Here is a 16,296-nt window from a genome sequence, read left to right on the forward strand (position 1 = left end):
AAAAAAAAGAGTGCAAAAATGATAGTGCAGTCAATTTAAAAATAATTTCTTGTGGGGCTGGAGCAATAACACAGCGGGTAGGGTGTTTGCCTCACACGCGGCCGACCCAGGTTCAATTCTCAGCATTCCATATGGTCCCCTGAGCACTATCAGGGTTAATTCCTGAATGCATAGCTTGTAGTGACCCCTGTGCATCACAGGTGTGACCTAAAAAGCAAAAAAAAAAAAAAAAAAAAGATTTCTAGGGCTAGAGAGATAGTTCATGGATTACTGCGACTGCCTTACAAGCATAGTTGTAACCTAGCTTAGTTCCTGGCATCAACATAGTCCTCAAACACAGAGCCCCCTCAACACCACCCGGTGTGATTTGTTTTTTAAAAATGCAAAACAGACCAAAAAAAAAATGACTTCCAAAGGAAATGGTTCAAGCATCAAAGGGTAAAATGGTTGCAATGGATTAAGACACTTCAAATATTCTGGAAGTTCAATAGTTTAAAATGATAAGAAAATAATCCAATCTCCAGGGCTAAAGCATAGAACAGTGGGTAGGGCAAGTATATATAGAACAGAACAGCTAACCTGGGTTTGATTTCCAACATCCCCTATGGTATCCCAAGCCCCACCAGGAATAATTCCTGAGGGCCAAAAGTTAGGTCTATGCATCACTTTTGTTTTGGTGGACCAAAAACAAACAATAAAAAAGAATCTAATCCCCTGGTCAGTGATGGATGATGCTAAGAATAAACATATCCAAGTTTGTAACAGTTATCAGTGTTAGTATCACTAAGAAAAAAATAATATGCTATCATTTGACATAATAAAATGGGAAATAACATCATACCACTTATAAAGTATGGTACAATTTTTTTAATGGTATTTGATACAGAGCTCCTAAAACCCTGGAATCACCTTAATAGGAGAGTTTTTCTTTCTTTTTTTTTCTTTTTTTTTTTTTGTTCTGAGCCTCCCAAGCAGTGCTCATGAGGCCTAGAAGCCCCTTTCAAGCAGTTCTTGGCCAATAGGGACAGCAGTGCAATGTGAGGGCCTGTTGATGCTTTGCTGTGGTGCTTCCCAGACTCTGCAGTATCAAAAATGACTCAGCTACCCCAGCGAGGGATGGGGGGGGCCTCAAAGCCACACTCAACCAGCGATGCCCTCATAGGATTGATCATGCAGTACAAGTTCTGTAACTGTGTCTGTCCCAAGCAAGGCTTGCGTTTTTACTCCTGTACTATCTCTCTGCCTTAAGAGGAGTTTTGGGGGGCTTTGGTTTTGACAGCTAATGTGAAGACTCATGGTAAATGAGGACTGTTAACCATGAAAAAAAAAAAAACCCTGTGAATTTAGTAAGAATTCCATAAATCCTTTACCTTAGAGTGAAAAAAAAAGGGGTGGAGCTTGTTCAATTACCACAACAATTAATGAGTTAAATCAATCTGGTCTATGTAATGAAATTTTGATTTATAAAACCAAATGAGGGGAGGCTGGAGCAATAGCACAGCGCGTAGGGCGTTTGCCTTGCACGCGGCCGACACGGGTTCGATTCCCAGCATCCCATATGGTCCCCTGAGCACCGCCAGGGGTGATTCCTGAGTGCAGAGCCAGGAGTAACCCTTGTGCATCGCCGGGTGTGACCCAAAAAGCAAAAAAAAAAAAAAAAAAAAAAAACAAATAAGGTTTGGGGAACTGGCAGGTTTGGGGAGCTGCCAAGAATATGCTATGAGAGTTCACTTGCTATGAGAGTGGCAAGTGAAGCAAGAGCCCCGCACGACATAACTTCCTCCAACACAACTTCCTCTGGGTCTCTCCAAGTTTTTATCTGTCTGTTCCTCATTGTAATACAGTTAATGCCCCTCATAATATTACAGTGGCCTTACGTACAGCACTTTCCTGAGTTTTAAGAATTATTTTAATAAATTATTGAACTTAAGAACCTTCAAATTTATATTCAGCAAGGTAAAAGCATGAGTTGCATAGAGACCCATATTGTGGCAGGCATCTGTAGGGAAGAAAATCTCATGAGGTCTGAACTGAGTATAAAGAGTCAAAATAAACTGAACTGAGCCACAGAGATAGGACGGGGAGAGGAGCACACACAAAGCACACATCCGGGATCAACCTCAGCACCTCATGGATTCCCCAACCAAGTGTCATCCTGGAGGCCTCCAGTTCTATTCAGTGTGGACCTGGTGGTCCCCAGTACTGTGGGACCCAAGTCGAACTACATCCTCAGGCCCACACATTGGACCATCCTACTCAAGGTCTTAAGTGTCAACAGGAGTGGTCCTGGGCACCTAGAGCACCATATAAAAGTGACCCACATCCTCTCCCCCCAACCCCCAAAAACAAAGAACTAAATTGCAGAACAACCTGTTGGTATTAGAAAATTGGGGAATTAGTGTTGGCATTATGTAGGATAATATGGGGTTTGTCCTTTTAGCCTTGTCGCAGGGAACTTAGTTTACCTTAAAGCAATGTCCTTTCTGTATGGACACAGGAAGACAGTTAATATTATGCTTTGTAAATTGGGAGCTGATTGACTCCAATAATATTTACTCCTAGGCATCTGCTTTCTCAACTCAGATGCCCTTGGTTCCTAGCACCCCAAAAGCAGGGTCCTGACGAGGGACGGAATGGACCCAGGGCAAGCTGTGAGCTACCCTGGCATCGAAATGGGCCAGGCCAAAGAGCCACAATACTCAACTATAAGCTGAGAACATGGTCATAGACAAATGCTGTCATGATCCAAAAGTAACGATGAGACTAAGACCCTGCTGGGGTTAGGAAGACTAATCTGGCCTGAGGACTGTGGTCTGGAATATATAGTGAGATGAACTCAGAAAGAACCAAACTTTAAGTCTGATATATCTCTTACTGTGCTCATATAGAATGACATTGCTAGAAATATTAGAAGTAAATTTACTGTAACTATTTAAGTGGATTACTAGCTGAGGAAGAAAAAAAAGTGACACACCCTTGTTTGGATCCCACCCTTGAGCAGATCTCTTCTTAGTAATCTAGAGTAATCTCCTTAGATGAGATTTTGTTAATCTCCTGGAGAAGTGGTCTTACCTTTATTTGTTGATTTGTTAATGTCCAACCCACTTTTGTGTCACCGCCCTATATATTGCTATATAAACTAAGACTTTAAGAGAAGTAGAGGCAGAGGCAAGACAGAAGGGCAGAGGTAAGACAGAAGCAAGGAGAAGAGACAGAAGCGGAGAGAAGAAACAGAGGCAAGACAGGAATCACAGGAGAAGACACAGAAGCAAGAGAGAAGACACAGAAGCAGAGACAGAGAGAGGTCAGAAAAGACCAGAGAAGAGACAGAACAGAGCACAGCAGCACACACAGAAGCAGAGCACAAGGAGGAGCCATCCCGATCCGGTCCATACACAGCAGCTCAAGAGCACTGAACATGAGCCTCTCGAGAGCACGAGAGCGCGAGAGCTCGAGAACGCAAGAGCGCGCAAGCCACCCTGAGGGCCCACGAACACCACATCACATCGCACCCTCCCACGCTCGCACCTTTACATTTTTTACAGCATTACGCATTCAATTTCAGGGAAAAGCACACAGTTGAAAAACGTATAGTACCTGGGAATGGAAAAACACAAAACCCTTAGTCTGAGAAAGCTTTGAGACCTAACTTCAAAATGAAACACACAACATTACACAAGTCTGCTGGCTAATATAAGTATGCACAGAGATATATAGCACAGAGGGTGGGGCACTTGTCTTGCATATGACTGACCAGGTTTGAATCCCAGAACCCCATTTGGTCCCCTGAGCTCACCAGGAGTAATTTCTAAGCACAGAGCCAGGAGTAAGCCCTGAGCACCACCAGATGTACCCAAAAAACGAAAGTACGCATATTAAGCAATTTAACAAATTTATCAACCTTTTAATATATGGACTTAATGAACTCCTTATTAAAAGAAACCAACCATGAAAGGATATTCATTAAATAATGAGAAATCTAAGTAGCAGATATTAAATATTTTTAAGAAATCAATTTTAAAGCATGAATGTTATGATTATTTAGCCTAGTTCTCTTCTTGGAGAACCTGACAAGCTACCAAGAGTTTATTGCCCGCATGGGAGAGTCTGGCAAGCTCCCTGTGGCATATTCATATCCCAAATACTGTAACATATATACATACCTCTCAGAGAGCCCGGCAAGCTACCGAGAGTATCCCACCCATACAAGCAGAGCCTGGCAAACTCCCGTGGCGTATTCGATATGCCAAAAACAGTAATGATAGTACTCATTCCCCTGACCCTGAAAAAGCCTCCAATTGTTGGGAAAGATGAGTAAGGAGAGGCTGCTAAAATCTCAAGGCTACAGAATGGGAAAGAATATTTACCCAACACCCATCTGATAAGGGATTAATATCCAGGATATACAAGACACTAGTAGAACTGTATAAGAAAAAACCTCCAACCCCATCAAAAAATGGGGAGAAGAAATGAACAGAAGTTTCCTCAAAAAAAAAGAAATACAAATGGCCAAAAGGCACATGAAAAAATGTTCCACATCACTAGTCATCACGGAGATGCAAATCAAAACAACGAGATATCATTTCACACCAGAGACTGACACACATTCAAAAGAACAAAAGCAACCAGTCCTGGCGTGGATGTAGGGAAAAAGGGATACTCTTTCACTGTTGGTGGCAATGCCGACTGGTCCAACCTCTCTGGAAAACAATATGGACAGTCCTTCAAAAACTAGAAATTGAGCTTCCATATGACCCACAATACAACTTCTGGGAATATATCCTGAGGATGCAAAAAAGCACAGTAGAAATGACATCTGTACCTATATGTTCATTGCAGAACTGTTCACAATAGCCAAAATCTGGAAACAACCCGAGTGCCCTAGAACAGATGACTGGTTAAAGAAACTTTGGTATATCTACACAATGGAATACTATGCAGCTATTAGGAGAGATGAAGTCATGAAATCTGCTTATAAATGGATAGACATAGAGAGTTTCATGCTAAGTGAAATGAGTCAGAAAGAGAGGGACAGACATAGAATGACTGCACTTTTTTTGTGTGTGGCATATAGAATAACATCACATGAGGCTGACACCCAAGGATGGTAGATACAAGGGCAGGAGGATTGCCCCATAGCTGGAAGACTGTTTCAGCGGAGGGGAGAAGGCAGATGGAATATCGAAGGGATAACTAAGAAAATGATGGCTGGAGGAATCAGTCGGGAGGGGAGACGTGTGCCAAAAGTAGATAATGGGCCAAACATGGTGACCTCTCAGTGTCCATGTTGCAAGCCATAATGCCCAAAAGTAGAGAGAGTGTATGGGGAACATTGTCTACCATGGAGGCAGGGGGAGGGTGGGAAAGAGGGGATATACCGGGAATATTGGTGGAGGGGATGGAGGAATGGGTGTTTGATCATTGTGTGATTATAATCCAAACATAAAAACTTGTAACTATCTCACAGTGATTCAATAAAATTTAAAAAAAAATCTCAGGGCTGAGAGGAATAGAGACATTATTGGTGTGCACTCAAGTAAATCGATGAACAACCGGATGACAGTGATACAGTGAATGTTATTATATATCTTAAGTTCTTTTCTGTTAGAAAAACATAAATAAATACATATAGAAAAATTACTATGAATAAAAATAACTTAGGAAAGGCTTGGGATGTGACTCAATTGATAAGCACAGATGTTAAGAACCTGGGTTTGATTCCTGGTAATACATGGTCCCTGAGTATGACTTCCACAACACTTTAAAAAAAACAAAGCCATTCGGGAGGCGTATATTTTTAAAAGATTTTCTATGTTTTTAACAAACATAAAAACTGGGTGATAAGTACATAAATATTATTCTCCTTTTGGAATGTTTGGATGTTTCCAGAGTTAAAACATGAGTATGGAAATGAGAAGTTAACCTTTCAAATATCTTATGAAACCTAAAGATAAATATATAGGAATGTGAGAAAATTTTTCATCTAGAACAAATACAAAGAAAATTAGAAAAGGAACAGACAGAAAAATAGAAAGGAGAGGATCATAATAAAGTAAGAGGACATGATTATTTAGAATTTCCAGCTGTACATTCTTTACCACAAACCACAGATCATACCATACCTGCAATTCCTGGGCAGTCTGTTCTACTTTTGATTCTAATTCCTTATAACTCTCAAGAAGAACTTCCTTTTCTGTTTTAAGCTTTTCATTTTCTTCAATCAATTTCTGATCCTGCTTAATTTTTGCCAGGCTGACACTAGACCCTAAATTAAAGTCACCGGTAGCCAAGCTTTCCCTACGAAAAACAAATTCACTCAATTTAAAAACTGTACTATATATGGCTAAAAAGAGATTAGAAATATAACGTTAAATTATAAGTATTTCCCAAAGGCTTTAAATTATTTAAAATTTTATGCAAATGAGATAATAAAACTAAGTCAATACTTTAACAATGCTGCCAACTCTCAAAAATAACTTTTCATCTTATGTCACTATTAGCTACAGTATAAAGACGTTTCTTAGTTTCTTTCAAGTCCTCCTTCCCATCACACTCACTCCATTTGGCTGTCTTGTTCCTAAAGTATTTATAAAAACATATTCAACAGATATATCATAACCCAAGATATGGCATCATCACTTTGAACCTGCATAAAGGTTTATGAATGTTGTTACACATTTTTAAAAAAGACATCAGACCTGTCTTTCAACCTCAAAATCAAAATCCTAAATTAGCTCAAATATTTACTCTTTGGGGCTGGGGTAATTAGTTCAAGGATTAGAGAGCACATTCTTTCTATGCAGGAGTCCTGTGTTCAATCCCTGGCACTGTCTGGCTCCCCAGCTCTCTTACGAGTATAGGCCAAGAATAGGCCCCAGAACTGCTAGGCGTGATCCAAAAACAAAAAGGTGAAGTCCTTCTGCAATAAATTCTTTTTAGTTTTTATATGGAGTGCAAATAACCTCTTTTGACTAAGATACTCTTTTGGAAAGGTGTACTGGTTAAGAAGCAAGACAATTTCCTAAATTCAGTAAGATTCTCTTTTGGAAGGGAATCCTTGAGGACCATCCCAAGGGGCCAAGTACTGCTTGACAGAAGATGGTGCCTTCCACATGGACTCTAGCCCCTTTGATATATCTCCCTTAGCCCCTCACTAACATATTCCTAAAGTCACAGAAAAAATTTAAAAGCTTATCTGAATTCTGACTCTGCCTAGATTTAGATGTTTGGTAAACATATTCAATCAATTCAAGATTTTTAATTTTTCAAAACATCTTTTAAACTCTCAGTAGCACAGTGGGTAGGGTGCTTGCCTTGCACCCGGCCGACCCGGGTTTGATTCCTACATCCCTCTTGGAGAGCCAAGCAAGCTATCGAGAGTATACCAACCACACGGCAGAGTCTGGCAAGCTACCCATGGCGTATTTGATATGCCAAATACAGTAACAAGTCTCAGAATGGAGACGTTACTGGTGCCCGCTCGAGCAAATAGATGAACAAAAGGAGGACAGTGCTACAGTGCTAAAAACAGGTGAGTGGATAAAGAAACTATGGTACATCTACACAATGAAACACTATGCAGCTGTTAAAGAAAATAAAGTCATGAAATTTGCTTACATGTGGATGGACATGCAGAGTATCATGCTAGTGAAATGAGTCAGAGGAAGAAGGACAAACAGAATAATTGCATTCATTTATGGGACATTAAAAAGAAAAGAAAAAACAGTATGTGAGTAATACCCAAAGACAGTAGAATCAAGAGCCAGAAGGACTGGTCCATGGCAGGAAGCTTACCACAATGGGGGAGGGGAAATGCAGTTAGAACAGAGAAGGGACCACTATGACAATGATAGTTGGAAATGATGACTCTGGACAAAAACTGAGTGCTAAAAGGAGATAAAACTATATGCATAATACCATTTCAGTAACAGTACTGAAAATCACAAAGCTTAAAATAAAAATAAGAGGAGGAGGAAGAAGGGCAGGGAAATGGGGAAGAGAGGAGAGAGAGGGGGTTGTAGGGAGGGCAGTAGGAGATATTGGTTCATAGAGACAGGCTGTGGGGGCAGGAGGAGGGAAAGTATACTGGTGAAGGGATAGGTGTTGGAACATTTTATGACTGAAAATCACGAAAAACTTTGTAACTGTGTATCTCAAATTAATTCAAGTAAACACTTTTTCAGAAATATTGCTAAAGCAGAGAAATATATGTCTTTGAGGAAAACACACACACAAACAAATGCCAGTGTCTCCCCTCAAAATCACTGATAGTTAAAAACACTCAAAAGCATTAAGCCTTGGCTTTTATTTTACTCTAAGTACAGCTATCATAAATATTTGACTATAAACCCCACCACAGTCTTACTTTGGAAACGTCACATGATTTCCTGAATAATTTTCATTCTTCGAGTCAACAGTCAGCTTCCCACTTACACGCCCCTTTGGTCTGCTGAAGTTGGACTGGTTTGATCTGTGTCCCCACAAGGGAATGGGGCTTTTAAGATTCCTGAGGGCAAGTGAACCAGGCTCTGGGTTTTTTTCCTCACAGACGTTAGTGTTGACAGTGAGTTTGCATTTTTCTGCAAATCCTTTTTTAGCCACCTCCTCTCCTATATCCACAGTGCCACACTCAGCCTGTGCAAGAACTGTTCCATCTTGATAGGTGGCTTTAATTCTCATTTTTATTTTCTTTTCAAAAATCAAGCTCCCCAAAAAGGTTCTTCCCTAAAAAGGATTTGAAAGAGGACAGAAACCAGCTATTTCAGTAAATTTTTCTTCATTTACATTGTTTCTACCCATTTTTTCAGTAACTGTATTTCTTCATTCTTAAGTCACCCAGTGATCATACCCTCAATCGCTTTATGCCTTTCATTTTCAATTTTGGACATAACCAAACCAAATCCCTTACTCTAACCCAAACCCTAACCCTATACTAGCGTAACTGGCGACTAGGCCTATACCTACCAATTAGCCCCAATTTAACAATTGCCCTATATCTAGTGCACCCTAAACAATAACCTTAACCCTTATGCTAATCCTAACCCTAACCCTAGACTACCTTGGGCCCCCGGGCTCATCAAAGCAACTGAGCACAGAGCCAGTAGTAAGCCCTGAGCACAGTTGGGTGTGATCCAAAAAAACAAATAATAACAAGCAACTATTTTCCCAGAAAACATTTGGTTTTCTAATTAATTAATTCAACTCCAATCAAGTCTTATTATACTTGAACATGCAAATTCAAATAGAACAACCTCTTAAGAATTTATGAAGCATGCAAAACAAACTCAGTAACTGAACTTTACACCTTGAGTTCCAAAACTCTTTCAATGTCTTTTTTATTGATTATTCTGCTTCAACAAACATAAGTTGAAGATCGTCTTATCCTGAAAACTGCACACGATATCAATTTGGTTCCAATTAGCTTTAAGGCTTCACATTTGATTTTTTGAGATCCCAATCTCTTTATTTTTTTTCGTTTTGGGTCACACCCAACCATGTTCAGGAGTTACTCCTAGCTTGGCACTCAGGAATTACTCCTAGCGATGCTCAGGGGACCATATGGGATGCCAGGGACTGAACTCAGGTCAGCCACATACAAGGCAAAAGTCCTACCCACTGTACTATCACTCTGGACTGACAATCTCTTTATTTTAAAATAACAAATCTCTACTCTGGTTTACAAATGTACATTAAAGATAAACTAGATTTCAAACTAAAATAATATCTATGCTGTACTCCATAGATATATGACTTTGATGTACATAAATGTTTCTTGTAAGAAACTAAACTACTGGGCTGGAAAGAAAATTTAAAGCGATGCTTTGCATGCAGGATGTCAGGTTTCATTACTGACAACACATATACCCTTGAGCACCACCAGATGTGATCCAAAAGCCAAAAAAAAAGGAACTAAAAAGCAGATGAGTTTATACCGGCACAGTAACATTCAAAACAAAAATAAAATGGGACCCAAACACAGGGTTTCCAAATGTTTCTTTCTTTGTAATGTTATTCAAATCATTTATCACGTAATTTTTATTTAAGCTGCTAAAGGAAACAATACAAATCAGATTACTTTGCAATGTAATATACCCTCATCAAAAATAATGCCCACCAAAGCAACACTATGATTTGGCAGTAAATTTTTAAATTAGATACAATTTCCAAGACTACCCCTAAAATTATCAGATGTCTTCCATAATTGGGTTACTAAATGCAAAATTTGATGGAAACAAATACAAACTAGAATCTAGATTAGCAAAAAATTGCTAATACACCAAGCTGAGCCTCTGACGAAAAGATTTCAAAAAGATAACTGTAGCACTGTCATCCCGTTGTTCATGGATTTACTCAAGCGGGAACCAGTAACATCTCCACTGTGAGACTTTTTACTGTTTTTGGCATATTCAATATGCCACAGGTAGCTTGCCAGGGTCTGCCATGAAGGCGGGATACTCTCACTAGCTTGACAGGCTCTTCAAAAGGGACAGAAGAATCAAACCCAGGTCAGCCTCATGCAAGGCAAACACGCCCTACCCGCTGTGCTATGGCTCCAGTACTTCAAAAAGATAAAATCTGATTAATTACGCTCCTCTTGATATCCAGTATTCCATAAGGATATCAAGAGGAGTGTAATTCCTCAAAAGTATTCCCCAAGCCCACCAGAAGTGACTACTGAGTGCAGAGGCAGGAGTAACCACTGAGTACTACTAGGTGTGATTTGTATTTGTTTCCACAATTATAGAAGTTATCTGATAATTTTAGAGAAAAAAAAAACTTGTAATTTTAAGCTTTCAAGAAATTATATGTATTTATTCTATGTTTTCTATGTCTTACCTGATCAAGAATACTTATCTAGCTATAATAATCACCATTATACATTATTCTCTATTATTTTCACTAGTTTATAAATAGGCTTTTATCAAAATTTGTTTAACTACACTTATATCAAGCACAGTTTTACTTTTATTAATTTTAAAATGGGGGGCACACCCAGTCATGCTCAGGGCATACTACTCAGCTTTGTATTCAGGAATCACTCCTGGCAGGCATGGAGAACCATATAATATGCCAAGGATCCAATCTGGGTCAGCCACACAAGGCGAGTGCTCTACTCACTGTACTGTCACTCCAGCCCAATATAAAAAATTTTCTTTTTCTTTTTGGGTCACACCCAGCGATGCACAGGAGTTATTACTGGCTCATGCACTCAGGAATTACTCCTGGCAGTGCTCAGGGGACCATGTGGGATGCTGGGAATCAAACCCAGATCGGCCGCATGCAAGGCAAATGTCCAGTACCCACTGTGCTATCAGTCCAGCCCCCCAATATAAAAATATTTTAAAAGTTGATACTTGCCTGATCAAATTGGGTAACTTCTTGGCCAGAAGGAATCTGTAATCCCCAAAGTCTATACTTTTTGGCAACACTAGAAAATTGCAGATCCAAAGGAATCTCAACTATATCAGATCGATTTAGAATTTCAGTATTTCCATAGTCAACATATCTCACTAGGCACTATAAAAAAAGACAATATTTAATCTTGTATTGAATATATCTCTTTTTTTTAAAACTCACCATTCTTCTTTCTGTTTATTACCTGCAAATAAAAAAGTATTTCATCTCAAACTGATGAAATTTTTTCTGAAAGGAGGTCTAGCAATAGCCTCGAATCACAAAGTTCATAATTCATGGGTCACAATGATTTCTATAGTTGGTACTAGTTTACCAAAAAAAAAAAAAAACCTGCTATCAGAAATACTTCTCAGTATTCTTAAACTGGTACATAATAAGCTTAAGTCTAAGAAGCTTATCTTACTTCATCTAAGGTGAAAACCAATGAGCATTATTGAATTTAAGTTGGAAACAAAAAGAAAAACAAAGTTAACAAACTTGCTTTAATAAAAATCAAACCACCAGGGACTGGAGCAATAGGGCGTTTGGCTTGCACTCGACTGACCCCGGTTCTATTCCCAGCATCCCATATGGTCCTCTGAGCACTGCCAGGGGTGATTCCTGAGTGCAGAGCCAGGAGTAACCCGTGTGCATTGCCAGGTGTGACCCAAAAAGCATAAATAAATAAATAAATAAATAAATAAATAAATAAGTATTAAACCACCCCAGCTATCAGCTCTTGGAAACATTAAATTCACACATACTTCCAGATTTATATCCCTTTCAATAGTAAAAAGTAAAAATAATTGATCACAAGACAGAAAAACTATCTGTCTTTCAAAGTCTAAGTCAAGGGATGGGGATATAGCTCAATGAGCCAGAATGCCTGCTTTACATGCAACAGTCCTTGGTTCAATCCCTGGTACCTCCTGGTACTCCAAGCATTACCAGAGCATCCTCTGAGTTGGGAATGACCCCTAAGCACAAGGTATAAGGCAAAAAAAAAAGTAAAAATTAAAGCCAAGGGTCAGGCAGGTAGCTCAAAGGCAGAGAATACATGCACTTCAAGTACAAGTCCCTAAATTCAATTCCCAGCCCATTTGGCTCTATAAGCAACCACTAGATGTATATCTGGTGACCTCCAGCACCACTGGGTTGAAACCACTGCATGCCAGGCATGGCTGGCTGAGTATCACTAGAAACATACCCTGGGGATGTCTGAGCAAATAAAAAGTAACCACAAAGTACCATATCTGTCAAATTATGCAAAACAAGTCTATCTGAAACATGTACTTAAGGAAAACTATTATTTTACTATGATAATTTTTTAAATCATAGCTTTTTGGTTTGGGTGCTTCACTGTTGTTTGAGGGGCATTTGTGTCAGCACTCACAGGCTTGTCCCACCCAGTTCTGTGCTCAAGTGTTACTCCTGCTTATGGGACCATATATGGCACTAGGGATCAAACCCAGGTCTCCTGCATGCAAAGCCATGTGCACAGTTCATTCAGTGAACTCTTTTGTCCAAACATGGTTCTTTTAAATTAAGTTTTCCATAGCATTACTCAAATTGCTTCACCTTAACATTTTCTTACTATTATCAACAAGATGCATAAAAGAATATACAGTATAAAAGAGATTAAGTCCAGGAAAGTAAATATAGAAGAATAAAAAGAGTAAGATACTACAAGCCTACGGCAAGCATTATCCTCAACGGGGAAAAACTAAGGGCCTTTCCTCTGAGATCAGGCACAAGACAAGGATGCCCACTCTCACCACTCCTCTTCAATATAGTACTGGAAGTACTTGCGATAGCTATTAGACAAGAAAAAGAGATTAAGGGCATCCAGATAGGAAGGGAAGAAATCAAACTCTCACTATTTGCAGACGACATGATACTATATCTAGAGAAGCCTAAAACCTCTACTAAGAAACTCTTAGAAACAATAGACTTATACAGTAAAGTTGCAGGCTACAAAATCAATACCCAAAAATCCATGGCCTTCATATATGCAAACAATGAGGCAGAGGAAAGGGACATGAAAAAAGCAATCCCATTCACAATCGTGCCCCAGAAAATCAGGTACCTCGGAATCAGCTTAACCAAGGAAATAAAAGACCTTTACAAAGAAAACTACATAACGCTACTCCATGAAATCAAAGAGGACATGAGGAAATGGAAACATATACCCTGCTCGTGGATAGGGAGAATCAATGTTGTCAAAATGGCAATACTCCCTAAAGCATTATACAGATTCAATGCGATCCCTATAAGTATACCCATGACATTCTTCAAAGAAATGGATCAAGCAATCCTAAAATTCATATGGAATAACAAACGTCCAAGGATAGCTAAAACAATTCTTGGGAAAAAGATGATGGGAGGCATCACCATCCCCAACCTCAAACTTTACTACAAAGCAGTAACAATTAAAACAGCATGGTACTGGAACAAAGGCAGAGCCGTAGACCAATGGAACAGGGTGGAATATCCCTACACACAACCCCAAATGTATGACCATCTAATCTTTGATAAGGGAGCAAGAGATGTGAAGTGGAGCAAGGAAAGCCTCTTTAACAAATGGTGCTGGCACAACTGGACAACCACATGCAAAAAAATGGGTTTAGACCTTGACCTGACACCATGCACAAAAGTCAGATCAAAATGGATTAAAGACCTCAACATTAGACCACAAACCATAAGGTACATTGAAGACAAGGTCGGCGAAACCCTCCACGATATTGAAGATAAAGGTATCTTCAAAGGTGACACGGAACTAAGCAATCTAGTAAAAACAGAGATCAACAAATGGGACTACATTAAACTAAAAAGCTTCTGCACCGCAAGAGATACAGTGACCAGAATACAAAGACTATCCACAGAATGGGAAAGGATATTTACACAATACCCATCAGATAAGGGGTTGATATCAATGGTATATAAAGCACTGGTTGAACTTTACAAGAAGAAAACATCCAACCCCATCAAAAAATGGGGCGAAGAAATGAACAGAAACTTTACCAAGGAAGAAATACGAATGGCCAAAAGGCACATGAAAAAGTGCTCTGCATCACTAATCATCAGAGAGATGCAGATCAAAACAACTTTGAGATACCACCTCACACCACAGAGACTAGCACACATCCAAAAGAACAAAAGCAACCGCTGTTGGAGAGGATGTGGGGAGAAAGGGACCCTTCTTCACTGCTGGTGGGAATGCCGACTGGTTCAGCCCTTCTGGAAAACAATTTGGACGACTCTCAAAAAATTAGATATTGAATTCCCATTTGACCCAGCAATACCACTGCTGGGAATATATCCCAGAGAGGCAAAAAAGTACAATCGAAACAACATCTGCACATGTATGTTCATCGCAGCACTGTTTATAATAGCCAGAATCTGGAAAAAACCCGAATGCCCCAGAACGGATGACTGGTTGAGGAAACTTTGGTACATCTATACAATGGAATACTATGCAGCTGTTAGAAAAAAGGAGGTCAAGAATTTTGTAGTCAAGTGGATGGGCATGAAAAGTTTCATGCTGAGTGAAATGAGTCAGAAAGAGAGAGACAGACATAGAAAGATTGCATTCATCTATGGTATATAGAATAACAGAGTGGGAGACTAACACCCAAGAACTGTAGAAATAAGTACCAGGAGGTTGACTCCATGGCTTCGAGGCTGGCCTCACGTTCCGGGGAAAGGTCAACTCAGAGAAGCGATCACCAACTACATTGTAGTCGAAGGCCATGTGGGGGAAGGGAGTTGCGGGCTGAATGAGGGCTAGAGACTGAGCACAGCGGCCACTCAACACCTTTATTGCAAACCACAACAGCTAATTAGAGAGAGAAAACAGAAGGGAATGCCTTGCCACAGTGGCAGGGTGGGGTGGGGGGGAGATGGGATTGGGGAGGGTGGGAGGGACACTGGGTTTACGGGTGGTGGAGAATGGGCACTGGTGAAGGGATGGGTTCCCAAACTTTGTATGAGGGAAGTATAAGCACAAAAGTGTATAAATCTGTAACTGTACCCTCACGGTGATTCTCTAATTAAAAATAAATATATTTAAAAAAATAAAAATAAAAAAATAATAATAAAAAAAAAATGGTCAAAAAAAAAAAAAAAGAGTAAGATACTTTTACACAGCTTGCTGGGTGCAACTGCTACCAAACTGCCAATTAGAACCAAGTTCACAATGGAACATGTAAAATATCTAAGCAAAAAGAAAACATCACATTTTTATCAAAGTGCAATCAAGTAGCAAAAAAAATCTTTAATTAACACTGTGTACATCAACTAAGTAGGTAATACTCAGGGTGAGAATCTACTAATTTTTCCAACTTAATCTTTTTATAGATACTCCGCAAAAAGAAAAAAACAACCATTATAATTATTAAGAACTCAGGAATGGAGAGTTAGTGTACAGTAGGTAGGGCACTTGCCTTCCACACACCTGAGTCAGATTAAATCCCTGGCATAACATACTCCTCTTAGCTTTGTCAGGAGTAATGCCTGAGTGCACAACCAGGAGTAAGCCCTCAGCATTGCCATGATTGTGACCCCAAAACAAAACAACAGAACTAATCTACCAAGAACCAGTTGATCACCAAAAATAATCTGCCAATTCTGAAATCTATTCTAAGATAATCCGGGATAATTATATGGCAAATTTAGAAGACTCTTCCTGAATATAACCTAAATTAATTCAAGAATTCATTTCTTTATAAAGAAACTCATGCTTTAACAAATTTGTGTTTACTGAACCAGATCTTATCATTACTGTGAATAATCAATGAAAGTTTTAATTTTTTTTTCATTCTGGGTCACACACGGCGATACTCTGGAATTACTCCTGGCTTTGCACTGAATTACTCCTTGAAGTGCTCAGGGCACTATACAGGG

General features: G+C 39.4%; 1 protein-coding gene across 1 annotated transcript in view; it reads right to left on the reverse strand.

The window, feature by feature from the left end:
• The window catches only part of STK31 (serine/threonine kinase 31), an 84,451-nt gene that overhangs the window by 42,119 nt on the left and 26,036 nt on the right, over window positions 1-16,296 (reverse strand). The window contains exons 7-9 of the mRNA XM_055123946.1: window positions 11,359-11,517; window positions 8,366-8,724; window positions 6,123-6,297 (exon numbers count right to left, since the gene is read on the reverse strand). Coding sequence (XP_054979921.1) covers window positions 6,123-6,297; window positions 8,366-8,724; window positions 11,359-11,517 — 693 coding nt within the window. The remainder of the gene's footprint in view (window positions 1-6,122; window positions 6,298-8,365; window positions 8,725-11,358; window positions 11,518-16,296) is intronic.

This window comes from Sorex araneus, chromosome 1, assembly GCF_027595985.1.
Source record: "Sorex araneus isolate mSorAra2 chromosome 1, mSorAra2.pri, whole genome shotgun sequence".
NCBI classification, from domain to species: domain Eukaryota; kingdom Metazoa; phylum Chordata; class Mammalia; order Eulipotyphla; family Soricidae; genus Sorex; species Sorex araneus.